General features: G+C 36.7%; 2 protein-coding genes across 2 annotated transcripts; both read right to left on the bottom strand.

The window, feature by feature from the left end:
• Window positions 1-1,552: 1,552 nt before the first annotated feature.
• Window positions 1,553-4,471, bottom strand: LOC122011808 (equilibrative nucleotide transporter 3-like). Its single transcript, XM_042568191.1, has 10 exons — window positions 4,241-4,471; window positions 3,678-3,741; window positions 3,492-3,596; window positions 3,258-3,413; window positions 3,024-3,167; window positions 2,824-2,929; window positions 2,558-2,736; window positions 2,297-2,457; window positions 1,962-2,220; window positions 1,553-1,875 (listed from the first exon to the last, which is right to left on the bottom strand). Exons 2-10 carry the CDS (start codon window positions 3,717-3,719, stop codon window positions 1,768-1,770), a joined length of 1,260 nt encoding a protein of 419 aa, XP_042424125.1. The 5' UTR covers window positions 3,720-3,741; window positions 4,241-4,471; the 3' UTR covers window positions 1,553-1,767.
• A 7,435-nt stretch (window positions 4,472-11,906) lies between these two features.
• Window positions 11,907-15,801, bottom strand: LOC122011805 (receptor-like serine/threonine-protein kinase SD1-8). Its single transcript, XM_042568186.1, has 7 exons — window positions 14,404-15,801; window positions 14,126-14,257; window positions 13,860-14,023; window positions 13,513-13,723; window positions 12,651-12,888; window positions 12,422-12,572; window positions 11,907-12,340 (listed from the first exon to the last, which is right to left on the bottom strand). The coding sequence occupies exons 1-7, from the start codon at window positions 15,719-15,721 to the stop codon at window positions 12,032-12,034; spliced, it is 2,523 nt and encodes an 840-aa protein (XP_042424120.1). The 5' UTR covers window positions 15,722-15,801; the 3' UTR covers window positions 11,907-12,031.
• Window positions 15,802-16,059: the final 258 nt, after the last annotated feature.

Raw genomic sequence — 16,059 nt, 5'->3', positions numbered from 1 at the left:
ATTGGGTTTGGTTTAATGTTGGCCAGTCATTTAGTGTGAAGCCCACGTAAACCAATAGAATCATATAAATATTATTTTATTTAAATAGATTTGTTTTTTCTATTCTCATGATCCACCTCCTTAAATGATAAATAAATCAAACGTTTGTGAAAAACTTTAATACTCGACTTAATAAAAGTTTGTTTATATTCGTTTACTACACACGATCGATTAAATAAATAAGTTTGAATAATCCATTAAATTAATAGACAAACTTGAACACATATGTATTTGATTTGTTAAAGTTCTAAACAACGTTGGTGAACAATATTCATAAACAATGCTCATGAATCATATCCGTTAATAAAACTCTTATCAATATGTTAAATAAATAAAAAAACTTTTAAAATAAACAAACATGTTTGAATTATCAAACTCAATAACGTAACTAATCATGACAAGTAAAAGTTTCAAACAATCAAATAAGTTTGAATTGAGAGTTTAATAACATCTAAACGAACCAAGCTCAAGCCAAACTTAAATTAAAAACTCAACATCTAAATTAATCAAATTCAAACCAAGCTCAAACCCATTAAAAATAAACCAAGTCAAACTTGAACAATTATTTCAAAAGCTTAATTCATTTTAGGCTCGACTCAGCTTGACTCAATTATCTTATCAAACAAGTTTGAATATCTCAAAAGTTAACTCGGTTTAACTTATTTGCAACCCTATTAGCACACTACAGGAGCAATCTAGCACAAGAAACTAATCTACAGTCCACACTCAAACCACAATATTTTATATCATGTCCTCTGTCTCGCTTTACCTACTCTCCTACAACCTCTGGTTGCTTGTTTTTATCAGGATTTCTATCTTCTTTCTCGATTCAACTTTTTTTCTTGGATAATTTTCGGTCCATGAAGTTAAAAAATTTTTGAGTTTTGTGCGACGATTAAGTATGTTCTTGGCTGTCCTTTCTGATAGTTGAAAATACTTCTTTGGGATGATCACTTGCCCTAAACAACCTTTTTATTGATTACAGTTTTTCATTGTTTTATTTTATTTTCCGTCGATACCGTTTCATCTTACCCAGTAATTTTGTAGAAGTGGGTGTTTGTAATTTGTTATCAAAATTGCTCCTCGATTTTTTTTTTAGAATTTCTCTATTTTTATTTGTCGATCTATTTCTGATTTTTATTCCTGGAGATGATTTAGTTCATCCGTGCTAATGGAAGGAGCAACTTTGCACCTGCACACCGACCATTAGCATAATATTTAAATGGGAAAAAAATAAAAGTAATATTTGAAAAGTTGAATCTTTAACTCTATATTGATGGAAATAAGAATCCGAAGCTTGGGTGAAGGAAGTGCTTCCAGTCGCTATCGAAATTTGTTAGGTTTGTGTCAACATCTTTAGGAGCTACAGACTCAATGTTTCTTCTTATTGCTACTGTTGTTTAGAGAATCTAATAGTCATTACTCATAGCTGCACAATTTTAGTATTACTTATTAACGACTTTATGATTTGACCACCAAATATTGATTATCAAATTCTTGTTTGCCATTCTCTTTTCCTTTCTTCTTGTTGTATCTTATTCAATAGCGACTTTAACACTTAGGAAGCATTCAGTACAACACTCTTTTTCTCAATCAATGAAACAACACTCTTTTTCTCGTTTATTGCAGGTACTCTCTAGGGCGGTTTACTTTATTGATATAAATTAGCATTCAGTATATCTATTAGCAGACAGGTAGGATAATGTTTGTAGTCCACTGCAGAATTTGTTACCAACCTTTGCCAATTAGCCATAACCAATCGAGTACAACGCCTGAGAAAAGACCTGCGATCAGAAAAACAACTAACAAGTTCCCCAATGCATTTTGTTCTGGACCCTGCATTATCACATGGATAGACAGTGAATAAGAATTCATGAACAGAATGTGTGTATATATAATGATCTTGATTGATTAGTAATTACCTTGTATCCTTTTGGTGCTTCTGTAAGAACGCAAACAGTGAGGTAGCCGTTGCTGATTCCTAAGACGGATGTCAACATTATCATCCACCCTTGATCTCCATGTTTGGCTGTGAAATAGAATGCTGGGATGAATAGGAAACGCAAGAGACTGGCAAATATGAGACCTTTCCTTGATACCAACTTGATCGGCTTCAGAAGAGGTACATATCTACCCACAAGGTCCCAGACATTGTACATGGCAATCAAAACGAGTGTATACCTGCATACGGAATGAGATTTATCGTTTTGTTTTTATAATAAGTCCCTCTTTCAATAGATAATGCTTGAGCACTTACCATGAACCCAAGCTGTGAGAACCTGTATCTTCGGCTAAGAAACCAGGGAAGATTGACAGTGTCACAACATATATCAGGAAGAGGTCGAGAGCATAATCAATATTTTGAACTAGCAGTTCTTTGTTACTTAAGCGCTCGAACTGCTTCGGATCCTCCATCGCCTGCAAATGCCATGATTCATTCACATCCGAGACAAACTAAACTGCTTACTGAAGACTGAAGTTAAGCAATGGCATCATGTTATTTAATTATGAATCTTACAGTTGCATCCTTTACTGATGATTGAATGCCTGCAGCAGCAAGGTCAGCTATAACTGTCATTGATCCTTCAGAAGCAGCCTTTGCTCGGTAGTATTTGACGATTGGTAATTTAGGAAACATAAATGCGTAGAGAAAGACGCAAAGTAGCTCAAAGAATGTTGAGATTGCAAGAAACAACACTGAAAAAAGAGAGATTTAGAGCTCTTGTTTAAGATAAGGTAGTTCTTAATATATAAATCTACTTAGATTGTAAATATCATAAGTACTTGCTCCCTTGCGAAGACCATCATCTGAACTCTCAAATGCTGCTTTTGTGATTAATCTCAAAGCAGAAGTAAGAGTCCCAGAAGCTGCGAGCCCAGCCATGAAAGACTGCAGTAGTTGTTTTAAGAAGAAAAAATTGTATTATTAATTAATCATACACACTGCTAGTGAACTAAGAAATCAGTTAGCCCAAGATGCTCACTTGAATAAACTCTGGGCACATTAAAGATAAATCACCAACCATTCCTCCTTGAGTGTAACCATCTGCTACACCAAATGCTCCACTCGCTATACATACACCAATGAAGATACCCAGCCCACCTTTACCAGATGTTGCTAAATCTAACTGTGCCCAATCAATGGTGAAATTGAATATAAAAATAAGCAGTTTGGAATAGGATGGTTTAGAATTAAAAAGATGATCCCTGATACTAACCACAATTAGGCCAAGTGAACTTAAGAAGAAGAGCGAGTATCCTAACAGGTTTCGACGTCTAGTATTAAGTCTTGCTTCGTGATATGCTAGTATCATTGTTGTTCCAAGGGCAAAAGGTTGATAAACAAGCGTGAGTACTCTCGTTGGATGGTACCTCTGAAATAAAATGGAGGAATAATTAAAGCATCCTTTAAAAGGAATACTCTTATGCTAGATGAAAAAATCATTTCTTACCGGAAAGAGATAAGCATAATAATCCCCAATGGTCAACATGCTACTCCATGAGAAAAGGGATCCATTTCCAAGCAGCCAGGTTATAAACAGTGCAGTAAATCTTCCCTGTTTCAAATAAGAGTATCGTGAAATGATTAAATCAACTCAGTTATGGACTCGGTGTAAATTGTATTTGTAAGGAAGAACCTTCGTTTTGTCGAGTTCCCAGTTTTGCATGTGGTTACTCATGGCAGCTCCACTTCAACGGCTCCTGTAAATCGTGTTTTAAGCCAGCCCATTTAGAACTGACAATTCCATGAAAGCGTAAAAGAGAGAAAAGTAAACTCAACTTTATTGATTAGAAGATGAAATATTCAGAGGTATTTAAACTTCTTTTTAAAGGTCTCAATATGAACAAGAACTAATCTATCTCCAAATTACTCAACTACTTTGTCTTAACTAATTTTAAAATAAAAATTACAAATTAAAAAATATATATATAGATATATATATATATATAATCTAAACAGAATTATAATATATAACTTATTTGAACGAACGGATAATTTAGTCAGCATATCTCTTCGTGAAACAATATGACAAATACCTAGTGTGCTTCAGAATCTTTGAAGGACATCAGATCCAAAAATAAAATAAAATAAAATTTAGAAGGAATAAATAAAGATAAAAACAATATAATTATCTTCATCATCATGAATCCAACTTCCCTACTAGGATGATCATAAATTTGATAGTATGACAATGCTTACCAGGAGCAAGATTGATCAATATAAACTGAAGCAAACCAAAGCCAACCAAAGCCATATGAAAACAAAGGATATGGATCTCTAAAGTTTTTCCCTCGCCAGCATTAAATCATGGTGAGGTACTGAGGTGCCCCGCTGTTTAGATTCCCAAGTAAATGGATTCCATTTTAAAGCCGTAATAAAATATTTTATGGAAAAAGGTTTCCAAGAGAGTCAATCTAGAGAAGGAAAAAATTGAACAGACCAGTATTTTTTAAAATAAAATGATCATAAGATTCCTTTTTATAGATTTCTAAAAATCAAATAGTCATAACCTTACCTTTCGTGATATTTTTCTAGATTTCTAAATTAAAATTTATCTATCTAAAGCCATATTCTTTCTATAATTCTAGCAAATTTAAAGTTGATCAGAATTTGAATTGGTCAATAAAAGTTATATTCTTTCTATATTTCTGTCTGAATCATAATTGGTGTACACACATGCGCAGTTGATGGGTGACCCTGTGCGAGCCCACACTGGACGCTTTGCTGAACGACGCTCATGCACCACTGAGCTGGATGCCTGGAAATGATCCGAGACCGAGTACTCCAAAGTAAAGTGATTCCAAGCGTCTGAATCATTTCCAGGCGCTGCCCACTCTCAGTCTTGCATTAGCGTTGCCCATGGGGCATTAAATACACATTATACACACGGGTATGCACCCCATAAGGTAAGTAGAGTAACAACTCTCCATATCTTACCCGTATGTATTTCTTTTTTAACTTAAATACTATGACATAGAAACTAAACCCTAAATATATATATATATAGTAAATAGAAGTTATTTAGCAGTAAATACTAAACAACAGACAATAAATATATTGTTGGAAAGTTTGAGATTGATATTGAAATTGAATGGGTATGGATTTCTTTTGTTTACTTTTGGAATGAATTTTACAACGAAATTAGATTAGTTGAAAATGCCATATTTTATCGAAATACTACAATGAATTTATATTTTTGTTAAAAATTTCCAACGAAAATATAAATTCATTGGAAATTTCCAACGAAACATTTTTTCATTGGAAATTTCCAACAAAAAGAAGAATTTGTTGGAAATTTCCAACGAAAATATAAATTCGTTAGAATTTCCAACGAATCATTTTTTCGTTGGAAATTTCCAACAAATTTTGATCTTCGTTGGAAATTTCCAACGAATTCTTCTTTTCGTTGGGAATTTCCAACGAATATGTATTTTCGTTGCGGAAATTGTATTTTGTAACTTTTGCAACAAATAATTATTTGTCACAAATCTATTTGCAACGAATGCGTTTTCTGTTACTAATTTGCGACAAATTTAGGGTTCGTTGCAGATTTTTCTATCGACATTTCCAACGAATATTTATTTTCGTTGCAAAATTTCTAACGCTTTTTGCAACAAATATTGTTTTCGTTGCAAAATTTCCAACAAATTTCCAATTTTTCATCGCAAATTCTTGGGACGGCATATTTGTAATGATTTTTCTCGTCTCAATTTTCGTCGCAAATTCAATTTCCAACTTAACAATTTTTTTAAAATTTGTTGTAAAATTCGTCCCTAAGTAATAGTATTTTTGTAGTGTAGTACATAGTAAACAACAAACAGTAAATAGTAAATACTAGAACAGTGAATAGTGAATAGTGAATAGTAAATAGTAGAACAGTAAAAAAAATATTTTTAGTAATCATAGCAATAGAGCTAACTAGCAATAGCAATTTGTGAATAGTGAATAGTAAATAGTAGAACAGTAAAAAATATTTTTAGTAATCATAGCAATAGAGCCAACTAGCAATAGCAGTAAATTGTAGCATTAGAACAAAGTAAGTTAATGACAATAGTAATAAATTATAGCATTAGAACAAAGTAAGTTAATGACAATAATAATGAAGTGGTAAATTTTATACTTTTTTTTTTAATTTTTATTTACTATGTCTTATACTTTGCTTGGTCATTTTTCCAGGGAGTCTTACCTGTTCAATTCGGTATCACCTATCTGTTGAAAAGACCTGAGCGGATGATCTCAGGCTGCCAGCGGGGAAGGTCGGGCAGAGCAGACCGGCCGAGCCAGAGGCAGACAGATCATAAAGACAGGTCTGTCAGGAGGCAGATCAGCCGAGCGACAGGCAGACTTATTGAAGTAGATAGGTCGGGAAGACAGGTTTGTCAGAAGGTAGACCGGGCAACAGACAGGTCGAGTGGCAGATCAGTCGAAGCAGACAGGAGCTGGTCGGGCGAACAGTTGAGCTCGAGCGGGGAAAAGACCAAGAGGGCAGATCGGCCGAACAGATGGCGAATCGGGTCGGCCGAGAGGATTGACCGAGGCCTGCAAGTCGTAGTTTCCTTGAAATAAATTCGCCCACCTCCGGTTGTCCTTCGAGGCTTACAAGGGTCGTATGTTTCCTAGGATACAACGATAGACCGTGAATCCGACCAAGCAGGTCACGGCGAACTGAGTGACACCTGATTGCTATCACGGGCACTCCGCCGAGCAGGAGGAAGAAAATGGAGAGTCTTTGCTATACTGTGTGCGTAACCCTTTTGCTTGTAGTCACAGCCTCCTTGGGCGAATTTTGTCCCGACCGGCCCGACATTCATGCGCACAGGTCACGCTCGCACACGAGTCAACATGGTTCAGTGAAATCCACATGTGAGAGAGAGTGTTTCCCCATGCATTTGTTCACAACCTCAATGTATGTGAATCAATATAAACCAACAAAAGTGCCTTGAAACTTCTAATGTGGGACTAAAGTCTCATTCACAATAGAGCATTTTTCCTCTTCCATTTCTTCTCCATTCACTTATTCATATATATATATATATATAAAAGGTATATTATATGTATTTAGAATTCAAGATTTTAGGATTTGAGAGTTGGTTTATAATGGGTTTAAGTCAATAAGATTTTTTTTATCTAAGTTTCAGACTTCCCATTGGTTTATAGTGTTCAAGATTAACAATTTAGATGTTCACGGGGTATATTATATGGATTTTAGGATTTAGGGATTGGGTTATAAGAGATATAATCTAATAAGATTTTCCCTCTTGGGTTCGGTTCAGGCTTTCCTCTTGCATTATAGTGTTCAAAATTAAAATGTTAGGGATTGGGTTATAAGAGGTACCTAGATGGCCTATATATATATATATATATATATATATATATATAAAAGAAACTCCACACAATTTCTGAATTTAGACAAAGGTCTTAATCTTAATATAGATTCAAATATAAAATATAAGTTGTTTCTTTGTCCCAATTACTGATTAGAAGATTTAACTTGTATGAATCGCTATTGATTTGATACCAATAATGGTAGTAATTTCAGTATGTCAAGGATATACATGTATACACGATTTAGAATTATTTAATTATCTAATAGTATATTTGATATACTTTATGTCACATGTTAATATTCACATGCCAGTTAACGGTTATGCCAATAAGATTATATATATATATATATATATATATATATATATATATATATATATATATATATATATATATATATATATATATATATATATATATATATATTCACATTGCGCGACTACACGGTGCACAGTTGTTTTAGTTTTTTTTGTTTAACTTGTGGTTAAACCATTTAGGGTTTTGTCTTTTATATATATATAGATCAAAATGTACAATAATGTATTATTTTTTTTACCTTGCGATTATACCAAAAAGATTTTAGCTTTAGAGTTCAGGGGTAGAGTTATCATGTTCAAGCTAAAAAAAAAATTTAGGTTCACGGGGTGTACGACATTTGGGGTATAATATTTAGAGTTTAGGATTTAATAAATTTTTTATTTAAAAAAATCAAAAATAAAAATAAAAATTATAAAGTTACATAGATGGTCGACTGGATAATTTTCGAGCGCCTCAACCGAGCAGTCAGTCACAGATGAGTCACGTGACATAAATCAAGTTTATATATATATATATACTTTAATAATTAATTTTAGTGAAACCTAAAATGAAATTAAGTTAATGACCTTTTTTTTCTTTTCACACAAAATAATTTTAAGATTTATTAATAATTTTTCTGATTGTTTTATATAAAAAAATATACACTGTCTTGATTCTCTTTAGTCCCACATCTTAAGATGGCAACACCGTGAGTGGAAAAGTTTCTATAAATATCTTGAGTCGGTAACGTTAGAAAGTATACTTTTTGTTTGGATTTTTGGTTAAAATCAAGTGTGATATTAAACTATTTTTTTTTATAAGAGAGAGTATGTTATAAAAGCTTATTGTTGGGGTTCTCGACTATTGTGTTGCATTATCTCTTACCAATTCTAGTGTTAAGTGAGCGCGATCATAAATAAATATAACATCATGTAAATTAGATACTACAAATTTCATAAATAGATGAATTTTAAGTTGGCATATCACCACCTTATAAATAAACTAGCAGATGAGCTCGGGACGGATTCAAGAATTAGAGGTGGATTGGGTTGATCCTAAGTTAGTTTAGTTCACTAAGGACGTTATAGAAGAGGTCCGAGTTCACTTCGCACGAGCATGTTACCATCTCGTCTTTTCCTATATTTTATATAATTTAAAATTTTTATGGAATGGATTTTTTTCATTATTTATGAAATTCTTAAGTTAATTTACTAGTAATGATATCTAATTCTTAAAAAGTTAAAAATTTAGTGGCCGCGACAGAAGCCTGCCCGTTGGCACCGACATTAGAGAGTGTGTCGCCGATGGTGATATAGAGGTAATCGGTCTACGAGTGTGGTACGAGGTCGTGCTCAAGCATCTCGTGCATGACCTCAATCCACAGTTGCTCGCCTCTGATGTTGACGTAAGAGTACCTCGCGTGTAGATGATGCATCGATCCGGTTGTTGCAGCCACAGTTAAGAACGACTTTGTTGATGACTATGCCTCCAGGGGCGAGGGCTTGGCCACGGAGAGAGTGACCATAGTCGTGAGTGGCAATAGGAAAATGACATGAGAATGAGTAATCGAATTTGAGAACGACGAGCATAGTTAATTAGGAAGGTCATTGTTCTGCCCCCAGGACGTAGCGCAGACGGTGGGCGCATGACATCTCTGGGGTTTACCCCGCCATGCGCCTATGACCTATGTACCTGCATGTATCTCCCTCCATATTTGTGGGGCCGACACGAGGGGGCCGCTAAGGTAGCCGATCTACCTTTTTTAGGAAGGTCATTGTTCTTTATACATCCCATTTGTGTTTTTTTATGTAATAAAATTAGTATATGATGCGGTGATAAAGGGGGTCCACTAAGTGTGGTTCAAATGATGGAGATAGCACGATAGAGGTCAAAGTCAAGGAGTTCAACGTCAGAGGGCCAACGGGCTCACCAAAATTTGGCCGAGCTGAGCTCTACAACAGTGGCTGATCGGGCGTAAATCTTCCGACTGGCAAAGGGTTGGTCCAAGCAGAACGCTCGTACGTCCAAGATCATCTGGTGCTCATCATGGAGCGTTAGTCCGGTCGGGCGGAAACAGACTACCGAGTCGAGTCACAACAGGGAAGTGTAGAATCGAAAAGAATTTAGATATCTCCACAATGACATGATATTGTCTACTTTGGGCCTAAGTCCTCATGGTTTTGCTCTTGGGCTCTACCCAAAAGGTCTCACACCAATGGAGATATCTTTTCTCTTATAAACTCATGATTTTTCCCATGTGTTTTCAATGTGGGACTATGTTTGCAACCTTGCAACCCCAACAGGAAGAACAGTCGAGTCTGACTGGATGGAGGTATCCTTAGCCGAGTGTCTTCCCCGCTCAGTCGATCAGCGGGATCACTGATGTATCTCGAGATATCTTTTTAGGAGATAATGTCGTTGACACTAAGCATGGTCAATAGGCGGATAGTACGACGTAAGCTAATATTATTTTGTCAAAGATATACATGTCATGTTAAGGTATAGTATCATATGTACTTTTTGACAGGTCCTGTCATAGGACAAATTAGAAAACGTGTCCATGACCAATTGAATATGTCCATGCCTCGAGAAGCACGCACGTCGCCCACTTAGGTACTATATAAATGAGGGTTAATACACCGACAAAGATACGTGTTATTCACTATTCACGTTTGTGTCTACTGTTACTCCGCCTTTTTTTTTCTTTGGTAACTAACTGGAGCGTCGGAGGACCAACACAGAGACTCCTTCCCTAGCTCGACATTGATATTTCTTGTGTTTGTAGAACAGAGCAGATTCACATCTAATTAACATAGTAGTCACATCTTCAGGTAGCCAACTTTATGATTTTCGGACAAGATTAATCTATAAATTAGATCATTTAGATCCTCCATAATTTTTTTAAGGATTTAAAAGAATATTTAGTGTTGAAAAAAGTAATTAGAATGTTCTTATTGATTCGGTGGAAAAAAAATAGTATCTTTTTTATAATTTCAACTTACACTTATCTTTTTGATAATTAATATTATTTAATCAGAGCAATAATCATGAAAGAAAATGAATGGTCATTTCAAGTTTCCATATAGGACCCTTGATGAGAACTATATGTAGAGATAGTCGAGCCACTCGTGAGTCGTTTGTAAACAGTTCTATCAAAGTTCGATTCGAACTCGAATTTAATCGAGTTCAAGTCGATTTATTTAATATTCGAGTCAAGTTCGAGCTCATTTAACATTGGCTCGAAAGCTCATCGAGACAGGTTAATTTAATATTTTAATAATTAAAATTATTATTACTTTTAAAATAAAAAAGAAATTAAGGAGGAGTTGTACCTAAAGCATATCATTCGATGTATTTAAAGTCCATAGTTTACTTTTAATTTATTTTTTCAAGTCAGACTCGACTCAAGCTCGAGCGGGCAAAAGCTGGAGCTTGACTTAGCTCAATTACAACACTAAGTACATGTACCATTTTGTGATTACACTTACATAAATCCGTCTATGACATCAGCTATGCTAAAATTTTAAAAGTGTAGAAATATAAAAGGGTTAATCTTTAAAAATTCTTTAAAACCGCAAAAATAATTTCTAAACATTATTTTCTTCTCCAAAATCATGAAAACTAAAAAAAAAAAAAAATAATCAAAAGGACGTCCCACCCTACTTAGCTTCCCTATTTCTCATATTATTAACTTTTACCATCCAGTTAAGGGAAAATAAAAATTTGATAAAACCAAATGAACTGAATCAAACAAGTCTACTTTGTAACCGCTATAAAAACTTAACTGAATTCTTAATTATCATAACGTAAATATTATTCAACAAGATAAATTCATATTGTAATAATTATAATTTATGTTATAGCAACTATAGTTTAGTGCCCGTCACAATATAAATATTATTAAATAAGACAAATATGTATGGTAACAGTTAGATTTTTATAATAGTTATAATATGAATATTATTAGACATCATATCCGTTTAACATTATATTTAATAATGGACACCCTTGCCATTTTATAGGGATCGAAGAATGGGGGCGTCTTTTGATTAAAAGAAAAAAAAAAAAAGGGGCGTATGGTTAAAAAAAACTCCAAAATTTTAATTTGTTTAAAAAAAGTTCTAAAACTGACACCATGTTAAACATTTTCCCTTGACAATTAAAGATCTTAGTTCAGCTATCGAAGTCTGGGAATGCCCGTCAACATATTGAGTGCTTGTGCATCCTGGGAAAAATGGAATGGTTTGGCTCATGGAAAGTATCACTCAACAACAACAACAACAACAACAACAACCCAAAACAAAAGGGTATCAATCTTTTATCTACATTTACATTTATAATGAATGCAACTCCTACATACAAATACTATTATCGACCTTCAAAAATTGTGATTGATAAATGATTGGTCGATATAGATTCTGGCTTGCTGGTTGATGAATCTGACTCGAGTGGACCTCTAATAGTAACAAATCCTGGTTCTCTTGGTTGTGGTAGCACAGCATCCTCACTGCCCAACATTAACACAACTGAAGACATTGTTGGTCGATCTTCTGGTCGATTTTGGACGCACAAGAGACCAATCTTTAGGCACCTCATGACTTCAGTAATAGGAAATGAATAGTCAACTGATTCATCAACTAAATCTAAGATTTTTCCTTCTTTATACAGACTCCATGCCTGAAAATTAACAATTTTGATAACAATATTACTGAGATGATCAATAAATAAGTTAAAGGTATTTGATTGTCTTAAGCTTACATGTCCAAGAAGATTCAATTGGCGCGAAGAGTTATAAATTCCCCTATTCTTTTTCCCGCTTATAATTTCAATAATTAATACGCCGAAACTAAAAACGTCAGATTTCACTGAAAAAACTCCATCCATGGCATATTCAGGAGCCATATACCCACTGTATTTATAAGTTTAATTATGCATGATTGTATATTGGGAAAAAAAGATAATATTCAAAACTGTTTATAAAACTTACTATGTCCCGACGACTTTTCTAGTATTCGCTTCTGTTTCATCTCCACCAAATATTCTTGCCATACCAAAGTCTGATATTTTCGGATTCATATCCTTGTCTAGAAGAACATTGCTGGCTTTCAAATCTCTATGGATAATTCTAAATCTAGAATCCTGATGGAGGTAAAGAAGCCCACGTGCAATCCCTACTATGATATTGTATCGTGTTCTCCAATCCAACAATGCGCCTCTTGCTTTGTCTGTTTAGAAGTTAGGTTTTATTAAAGATCAAATCAATTTCATGAAATAAATGAGGAATTTGCATGCATGAACATTTAACCAGGCCTTGCATTTATGATTTTTGAATTATGAATGAAGCATCATCAACTTGTTTATAGTCTGCATAACAGAGTGAACAGATTGATTGACAGATTTAGTAAATCTTCTAGATTGCAAAATGAAAGAATATTGTTTATTTGTCACAGCAAGTAATGTCAGTCGGTTTTGTTTCTGGCAATCAATCACATTAGCATTTATTCTTATCTATCAGACATTGCAAATGATTTTTAGGAGAAGTTTGGAAAAGATGCCTGTAGGAAAACTTAAGAAGGAAAAGAATCTAACACAAGTCTCACTGTTTAAACAACTTGACAAAGTGGAACATAAAAAATGAATGTAGCAAACTTGAGAAGAAATTGCTCTCTGATAGCATATATTCTGTAAAGTTCCATGTCCAAGCATGAAGAAGTTATTCTACTTTTTCATTTCTTATGAAAACCTCATGAAACTTATATCATAGTCTACATAGAAAAACAATAACTCTCTTTTAATTTACTGAAGTTGTAAATCTGGATTAGACCATGAGAATGGAAGGAACAACTAACCAAATAAGTTAGCATCCAAACTTTTATTGGGCATATACTCATAGATCAGCATTTTTTCTTCTCCTTGAATGCAGCAACCAAGAAGTCGAACAAGATTTCTATGTTGTAACTTAGCAATCAGCACCACTTCATTCTTGAATTCGTCGACTCCTTGCACTGAGCTTTTAGATAGCCTCTTTACAGCTATTTCTTGTTCCTCTCCCAGTTGACCCTGTAATCAATATCTTTTAGAAGAGTGGACCTTGTAATAAGTAAGTCACGATCTCACTATATTTTTTTTTCCTCTTCAAGATTTTGCTCAGATATGCAATAACCAGGTGTAGAAAAAATGGTCTTCGGTTACATACCTTATATACTGGACCAAAGCCACCTTCGCCGAGCTTGTTAGCTATGGAGAAGTTGCCGGTGGCATCTGTTATTGTGCCTAAATCAAAGAGTGGCAGCTCCAAGTCCTGTCCTTCATTCTCTTCATTAAGATATTGCTCTGAGAAGGAATTATTACCTGTAATACCTGGCAGTATGTTTCTAATCAGTGATCAGTCTCAGCCAGTGCAATAAAGAAGGGAAACAAATCGTCATATACGCAAGAAGGAAAAGGGTTGAAGATATATACTCGTGCTAATTCTCTTCTTTCTCCAAACAAAGGCAGCACAGGACAGGAGGATAATTGTCACAGCAAGCACCGCAATGGCAATTACAATGTAAGTATTCTTTCGAGAACCTTTTGATTCGGCCCGTGCGAGATCTTATTATAGGAGAAGATGAACACCATTTCAATGGTAGAAGAGTAAACTAGCATCATTGTGTATAAAGCATTGAACCATCACTGTATATATAGATGAAGCTGAAGGCATGTGAATTAACCCAAGTTGTTCATGCATGGAAGCGTACCGAGATCGGAGGCGGCAAGGCGGACATAGAGATCCTGTCCGCCGCTGATGTACACCCTGAGATCCGTCAGATCGGAAGTCCACGTGATGCAGCCGATTCCACTCCCACCCCCGGAGATGTTAGCGGCGGAATAAGCAGTGCACGAGCAATTCTGCAAGCACATGATCTTGCAGCTGTCGAGGCTGAGGCTCATGTCCACTGCGGCTCTCGATGTGTCCGGAAGTTTCGCGCCGACGACGGTGGTGAACCCATCGGTGCCATTCCGGCAGTCCAGGCCTGTGTTCCTCAGGCAGCCGTCCCTCCCATCCCTGAAATCCCAATTCGAGGGATTCCTGGGATGGAACCCCGGGAGGCAGTCGCATATGGGCGACTCGTTGGGGTTGCAGATGCCGTTAGGACCGCACGGTGACACGTTGTCGCACTGGTCCTTGGGGGCGAACCAGAAAGGGTTCCACTGTTTGTCCTGCTCGATCCACACAAGCCGCTGCGTGATGCCCGACTGGTTAACGATCAGCCTCGAGATGTACGCCGGATCGTGTATGTAGAAGGAGTAGAAGACCTCGTCGCGGTGGACCACGAAGTCGAAGGATAGCCTATCGTAGCTCTTCATTTCGGGGATGCCGCTGAAGCGGAGGCCGTTCCATGGCCCCGTCCGCCACTTCTTGGTCGTCCCCGACCAGAGGAATATCTCCGGGTAGCCATCCAAGTCCACCCCCATCGCGTATCCGCTCGGTGCCGGGTCGGTCTCGCTTGTCCACGCCGTGAGGTTGCGGTTTAGCCCACTCGTGAGGTTCCACCCCAGCTTCATGCCAGGGAGCAGCGTGTCCGTCGGGAAGTCGAAGCTCTGCCACAATCTATAACTGCTGCTGCTTCCCGACTCCCGGATGACGAAGTTCCCATCATCGAGGAGCTGCGCCACCGGACTCGACAGGGACCCCGACGCGCTTGGGCTCGAGGAGGACCAGAGGACGGTGGAGTTCGCGTCGGTGACGATGGTGAGCGTTCCGTCGGCGGCTAAGGAGAGGATTCCACGGCCGCGAGTGATGGGGCGGCCACGATTTGCGACCCACACGACGGTCTGGACTGACACCTTGTAATACCATATGCCGACGTACCGTCTGCCGGAGCCGAAAAAGCCCAACACGAAGGTTTGACCTGCGGAAACGACGGTTGTGCCATTGTCGAAGAGTGGATGGGCGGGAGTTATCGTGTCAACTCCAATCCCACTGGTGTTGGTTATCGATACAAAGGTGGCAATAGCGATCAGGAGTAGGCGGCAGAGGAAGGAAGTGCCCGTGCAGAGGCTGCCGCTGAACATTCGCTCGACTCGAATTCCTGGAAGCTGAGCACTGGCATCAATTGTAGCACTGACATCAATGAATCTAGACACGGGACGGCTATCGGCTTCTAATTTATTTATAAATTCAGTCAACTGTAATACACACAGAATTTATGGATACGGCAGCAATACCATTTTCTGTGATTGCCTATTCAAACTTCACATCCTACGTAGACTGACACCAGGAAAGCTAAATGAGTAGTGCTTCCATGACTTTTGGCGAGACTGGTTGTGCAACTGAGCCCTTATTCTAGAACGGCAGGTAGGTGGGTGATATCATAATGAATGATCCGGTGTAAAAACTTGAGAAGATGCTT

Source organism: Zingiber officinale, chromosome 8A (assembly GCF_018446385.1).
Source record: "Zingiber officinale cultivar Zhangliang chromosome 8A, Zo_v1.1, whole genome shotgun sequence".
In the NCBI taxonomy this organism is placed as follows: Eukaryota; Viridiplantae; Streptophyta; class Magnoliopsida; order Zingiberales; family Zingiberaceae; genus Zingiber; species Zingiber officinale.
This window is presented reverse-complemented; position numbering and strand designations above follow the sequence as displayed.